At 47.8% G+C, this 6,675-nt stretch overlaps 1 protein-coding gene across 1 annotated transcript in view; it reads right to left on the minus strand.

Moving 5' to 3' along the window:
• Snta1 (syntrophin, alpha 1) overlaps nucleotides 1-4,673 on the minus strand; it is a 31,456-nt gene extending 26,783 nt beyond the window's left edge. Inside the window, exon 1 of the mRNA XM_013010686.1 lies at nucleotides 4,644-4,673. Coding sequence (XP_012866140.1) covers nucleotides 4,644-4,673 — 30 coding nt within the window. The remainder of the gene's footprint in view (nucleotides 1-4,643) is intronic.
• Between the last annotated feature and the right edge of the window lie 2,002 nt (nucleotides 4,674-6,675).

A 6,675-nucleotide genomic window follows, 5' to 3' on the forward strand; every position in this document is an offset into this window, starting at 1 on the left:
TCGCCTCGAGCCCCCGGGCCGCCTCGATCGTCCAGTCCCGCCGTGCCCGGCCGCTCCCACCGCGTACCCCGGCCAGAGGGCAGCGCCGGCCCGGCTGGGCCAGCAGCCACCCTACCCGTGGCAGCTAGGGGCGTGGTCTTGGTGGGCGTGGCCTCGATGGGCGGGGATCGCTGGGACGGGGCCACAGACTGGAGCTGGAAGCTGAGAGTAGCTAGACTGGAACCGGAGGATAGGGTGCTGGGTCACCTGGGGGCGGGGGTCAGAAGTGTTAACAGCACGGAGTAAGAAAAGGAGGCCTTAGGTTTGAGTTCTAGGCGTGACCGGATCCCTAGTACCCAAGGCTCTGAGCTCTCACCCTCTGTACTTGGACAGTAGTTCTGGAACGTGGTGGCACCAAGGGGGGGTGGGGAGGGTGGGAGAAGCAGGCATCAGTGGCAGGAAAGTCCATGAGACTCTTCAGTTAGCCATCAAAGCCAGAAATAGAGCAGTGGCTCAAATGGTAGAGTGCTAGCCTTGATCACAAAAGCTTAGGGACAGCGCCCAGGCCCTGACCTCAAGCCCCACAACCTGCCCACACACACACACACATACAACTGTAGGGCTGACTGCCTGGGGTGGGAACCACATCCTACTTGGCTACTGGAAGCTTTCCTCACATGGTAGAAAAGGGAGAGGCCCAATCAGGCAAAAAGACAAAACCCAAGGAAAGTGAGGCTCTTTCCCAGAACCAAAGCCAGAAACCAAATCAAAAGTCCCCCCACGTACTGCCCTGCTTTAAAGAGGCCCCAAGCCCATGAGAAAAAGCCCTGATAAAAAGCTCCTCCCCTGGGGCACTGTTCTGTTTGAGTAGAATGGAGAGAAGGGGAGAGGGGCTCTGTATGCCGAGCAAGAAAGATGCAGAGCAAAAAAAAAAAAAAAAAAAGATGCAGAGCATAAGTGGCACTTGGTGTGTGAGCACACAGGTGTGTGTCTACATGTGCATGTGGTGATGACCTGTGATCACACATACTGGCGGTGCCGATCAACTGTACCCCTGCCAGAATCCCTAGGAACAAATAGCTGGAGGAATTCTTTCCTCCCCCACTTGGTCAGCTGATACCTCTCTGTTGTGGCTCAGAAATTGGCCTCCCCCACACACCCACAGGCCTGGCTTCCCACCAAACCCCAGGCAGGCAGAGCTCCCAGAGGAAACCAGTTCACTCCCAAGGGATAGGAGAGGGGAAGGGCAAAGGAAGGAAAGAGGGGAGCTGCCCAGCCTACAGAAAGCTCAAGCTCTTAAACCAAGAATCTGAAGTCCTGATTCAACAAGAAGGAGTTCCTCTACAGGGGCCCGGGGAAAAGACACAGCTATTCCTCTAGAACTGGCCTCCTATACCTAGTGACAGCAGTAATCGTGGGAGTTGACAAGACTCATTGCTTAACATAATATGTACTTTTCTGTGGACTGTCTCATTTAATCCTCAAGATAATCCTAGGAAGTAGGTCCTGTTACTACCCAGCTAGGCAGATGAGAAAACAGGCTTATGAAACAATATGCCCAGGCAGTCTGGCACCACAATTCACTGTACCAATTCCCTTCCTCCCATCCCAGGTAAGGCTGGGATGTTAGTAGAGGATGGGAGGCATAGAAGTATAGTACTGGGCTGGGAAGGTAATTCAGTGGTAGAGCGCTTGCCTTGCATGCATGAGGCCCTGGGTTCAATTCCTCTGCACCACATAAGCAAAAAGAAAAAATCTGGAAGTGACGCTGCGGCTCAAGTGGTAGAGCACTAGCCTTGAGCTGAAGAGCTGAGGCCCAGGCCCAGAGTAGAGGCCCCATGACCGGACCCAAAAAAAAAAAAAAGAAGTATAGTACTGAGATAGCCCGGTGGGAGGCAAACTGTGGCAAGAGAGATAGCTAAGGAGACTAGAAAATTAAATGAAATAAAAAGGACCAACCAGGTGCTGGTGGCTCACGCCTGTAATCTCAGCTACTCAGGAGGCTGAAATCTGAGGATCACAGTTCAAAGCCAGCCTGGGCAAGAAAGTCTGAAAGGCTCTTCTCTCTAATAAACCACTAGAAAACCAGAAGTGGTGCTGTGGCTCAAGCAGTAGAGCACTCGCCTTGAGCTGAAGAGCGCAGGGACAGGGCCCAAGACCAGAGTTCAAGCCCCAGGACTGACAAAAAAAAAGACCAGATTCAAGTTGGAACTGGGAAGCAACAGAGCAGTTAAGCTTCCCCCTGTTTAAATGCTTAGTTGCAAGACCTTGGAGACTATCTAAAAACCTTGGGACTATCTACACTTACCCTTGCTGGGCACCAGTGGCTCACAGTTGTAATCATATTTACTCAGGATGCTGAGATCTAAGAATCATGGTTCCAAGTTAACTTAGGAAGGAAAGTCTATGAGAGTCTTTTCTTTTTTGGAGGGGTGGGGGAGGTGTCGGTTGTGGGACCTGAACTGTCCCTCAGTTCTTCAGCTCAAGGCTAGTGTTCTACCACTTCCAGCTTTTTCTGCTTATGTGGTACTGAGGAATCGAACCCAGGGCCTCAGGCATACAAGGCAAGCACTCTACCACTGAGCCACCTTCCAGCCCATTTTGAGACTCTTATCTCCACTAAACTAAAAAAAAAAAAAAAAAGCTGAAAGTAGAGCTGTAGTTCAAGTGGTAAAGTGCTAGCCTTGAGCTAGCACATGGGCTGGGAAGGTGGCTCAGTGGTAGAATGCATGCATGCATGAGGCCCTGGGTTTGATTCTCAGTTCCACATAAGCAGAAAAAGCTGGGAGTGGTACTGTGGCTCAAGTGGTAGAGCGCTAGCTTTGAGCTGAAGAGCTGAGGGACAGTGCCCAGGCCCAGAGTTCAGACCCCATACAAAAAAAAAAAAAAATCTCAGGGACAGCACCCAGGTGCAGAGTTCAAACCCCAGGATGAACAAAAATAAATAAACAAATAAATTAATGTGTGCTCTCACCTTTGAAATGGTAAAAAGTTGGGTAGAGACAACAGAGTGAGAGGTTTATCTGAGGAAAGGAAGGCTTAAAGCTCACCTATTGTCCTTATATTTTGGGTAGGCCCAGAGACATGCCATATTTTAGAATAATTATTCAGGGGCTGGGAAGTTGGCTCAGTGGTAGAGCGCTTGCCTTGCATGCATGAGGCCCTGGGTTCGATTCCTCAGCACCACATAAGCAAAAAGAAAAAAGCCAGAAGTGGTGCTGTGGCTCAAGTGGTAGAGCACTAACCTTGAGCTGAAGAGCTGAGGAACAGCGCCCAGGCCCAGAGTTCAGGCCCCATGATGGGACCAAAAAAACAAATAAACAAACAAAAAACAGAATAATTATTCATCTTGGCTGCCCAGAATCATTGCCTTAAAGGTTAGCAGCTACTTCCCTTATGCTAGCTTTTTGTTTTTCTTTTTTCTTTTGTCAGTTATGGGTCTAAACTCTGGGCCTGGGCACTGTCCCTCAGCTCTTCAGCTCAAGGCTAGCACTCTACCATTTGAGCCACAATGTCATTTCTGGCTTTTTCTGCTTATGTGGTGCTGAGGACTCAAACCCAGGGCCTCATGCATACAAGGCAAGCACTCTACCACTGAGCCACCTTCCCAACCCTGAACTTTTTTTTTGACAGTCCTGGGGCTTGAGCTCTGGACACGAGCACTGTCTCTAAGCTTTTTTGCTCAAGGCTAGCACTCTACCACTTGAGCCACAGCTCTAGCTTTTTGTGGTTACTTTCAAGGTCTCACAGACTTTCCTACCCCAGGGTTGGCTTTGAACTGCAGCCTTCAAATCTCAACCTCCTGCTGAGCAAGGATTACAGACAAGCTACCAGCACCTAACAGGCCAAGCTGCACTTCTGAATTCCCTGCCCTAGGCTCTAAAGTGCTCAGAAGGCTGTGATTATAGGCAAGTATCACCACACCTGCCCTCAGATAGATAGATAGATAGATAGATAGATAGATAGATAGATAGATAGATAGATAGATAGATAGATAGATAGATAGATAGATAGATAGATAGCCAGATAGATAGATAATTTTGTTGTTATTGTTGTTTTTGGTCATATGTGGGGGCTGGAACTCTGGGCTTGGGTGCTGTCCCTCAACAATTCAGCTCAAGGCTAGAGGTATACCACTAGAGCCACAATGTCACTTCTGGTTTTCTGAGTGGTTTATTCAAGATAAGAGTCTCACGGACTTTTCCTGCTTGGGCTGGCTTTGAACCATGATCCTCAGATCTCAGCCTCCTAAGTAGCTAGGATTACATGTGTGAACCACAAGCACCCAGCTTTATTTTTATCTATTTTTTAACCTGATTGTGTAAACAGTCTGTTCAAATTGTAGGTGAAAGTTGAATGGTTCTCCCATATTATCATATTAATTCCTTTGTAGCACCCATTGCCACAAGCACTTTCTGTTTCCTACCCTAAACTCCATTAGCACCTGCCATCCTAGAATATGGAGGCTTCTCTGAAGCAGGAACTCTATCTTCTAGAACCTGGTACTATGAAGAATTTATTAAATGAATAAAAAAGGGAGTTCCTCTTGAGAAAGAGGGATAGGCACTAGGCCCTTCCCAAGTGGCAAGTCCTTTGAGGACAAAGCCTGGAGAGTAGGCATCTCAGGGAGCTCCCTCTGTTAAAGTAGGTACTGAATTGCTTACCATTAAAGCCTCAGCATAGATATCAGGCATGGCTGTGCACCCTTATAGTCTCAGCACTAAGGAAGGGGAGAGTTGGAGACTCTCAGATTCAAGGCCAGCCTACGTTATATAATGAATATCCAGTGTGGGCAACTGGAGTGGGCAGTGTGGGCAGAAAACCAGAAAGGTCACAGAAGAAAGATAATGTAAGCCCCAGAAGGCAGGGAAAGATAACACATTTTATTCCACACTGGAGGGTTTCAGTGGAAAACTAAAATGGTCTGAGCCGGGCGCCGGTGGCTCACACCTGTAATCCTAGCTACTCAGGAGGCTGAGATCTGAGGATCGCGGTTCAAAGCCAGCCCAGGCAGGAGAGACCGTGAGACTCCTATCTCCAATAAACCACCAAAAAACCGGAAGTGGCGCTGTAGTTCAAGTGGTAGAGCGCTTGCCTTGAGCTGAAGAGCTGAGGGACAGCGCCCAGGCCTGGAGTTCAAGCCCCACGACCGTCAAAAAAAAAAAAAAACCACCAGAAAACTGGAAGTGGCGTTGTAGCTCAAGTGGTAGAGAGCTTGCCTTGAGCTGAAGAACTGAGGGACAGCGCCCAGGCCCAGAGTTCAAGGCCCACGACCGACCAAAATAAATAAATAAATAAAATAAAAAAATAAAATGGTCTGATTTATGGAGTTACATGCATTTTTTATTGTTTTTGTTGTTCTTTTTTTTTTTGTCGGTTTTTTTTTTCCGGTTTTCTGGTGGTTTATTCGAGATAGGAGTCTCACAGTCTCTCCTGCCTGGGCTGGCTTTGAACCAAGATCCTCAGATCTCAGCCTCCTGAGTAGCTAGGATTACAGGCGTGAGCCACCAGCGCCCGGCTGTTTTTGTTGTTCTTTGAGCTAAGATCTTGTTATGCTGTGTCTGTGTAGGTTGGCCTCTAATTCCTGAGCACAATCCACCCTCCAACCTCAGCTTCTTCCTGAGTAACTAACTGGACTACAGGTTTGTAACACCAACCCTAGTCATTTCTATAGTTCTTTTTTCTTTTTTTTTGGTCAGTCATGGGGCTTGAACTCTGGGCTTGGGTGCTGTCCTTGAGCTCTTCAGCTTAAGGCAAGCGCTCTATCACTTGAGCTACAGCACCATTTCCAGTTTTCTGATGTTTAACTGGTGGTAAAAGTCTCAGGGACTTTCCAATCTGGGCTGGCTTTGAACCATGATCCTCAGATTTCAGCCTCCTCAGTAGCTAGGATTACAGGCATGAGCCACTGGTGTCCGGCTTAGCCTATTCTTAACTAATATTTGTTTGTTTGTTTTATTGTGTATATGTGTGTGCATATGTATGTTAGTGTGCCAGTCCTGGGGCTTGAATTCAGGACCTGGGTACTGTCCCTGAGCTTTTGTGCTAGCATTCTACCACTTTAGCCACAACTCCACTTCTGGCTTTTTGGTGATTAACATGAAATATATGCACTTTCCTACCCAGGTTGGTTTTGAACTGCAATCCTCAGATCTCAGCCTCCTGAGCAGCTAGGATTACAAGCACAAGCTGCTAACATCCAGCTTCACTTTTTTTTTTCTGGTCCTGGGACTAAGTGTTCTATGTTTTCTTTGGAGCCTAGTATGAAGTAGATGCATACTTCTTGCTTGGCGCCCGGGGGCTCACACCAATAATCATTGCTAGTCAAGAGAGTGAGATCTGAGGATCACGGTTCAAAGCTAGCCCAGACAGTAAAGTCCTTGAGACACTTTTTTTTTTCAGGTCCTAGGGTTTGAACTCTGGGCCTGGGCACTGCCCCTGAGTTCCTTTTGGTCAAGGCTAGAATTCTGTCACTTGAGGCACAGTGCTACTTCTGGCTTTTTCTGGATTAACTGGAAATAGGTGTCTCACAAAGTTTCCTGCCCAGACTTGCTTCAAACTGCTCCTCAGATCTCACCCTTCTAAGTAGCTAAGATTACATGCATAAGCCATCAGTGCCTGCTTCCATGAGACTCTTATTTTCAATAAACTACATAAAGAGCCAGAATTGGCACTGTGGCTCAAATGGTAGAGACT

The sequence above is a fragment of the Dipodomys ordii genome, unplaced genomic scaffold (assembly GCF_000151885.1).
Source record: "Dipodomys ordii isolate 6190 unplaced genomic scaffold, Dord_2.0 Scaffold13, whole genome shotgun sequence".
Lineage (NCBI taxonomy): Eukaryota > Metazoa > Chordata > Mammalia > Rodentia > Heteromyidae > Dipodomys > Dipodomys ordii.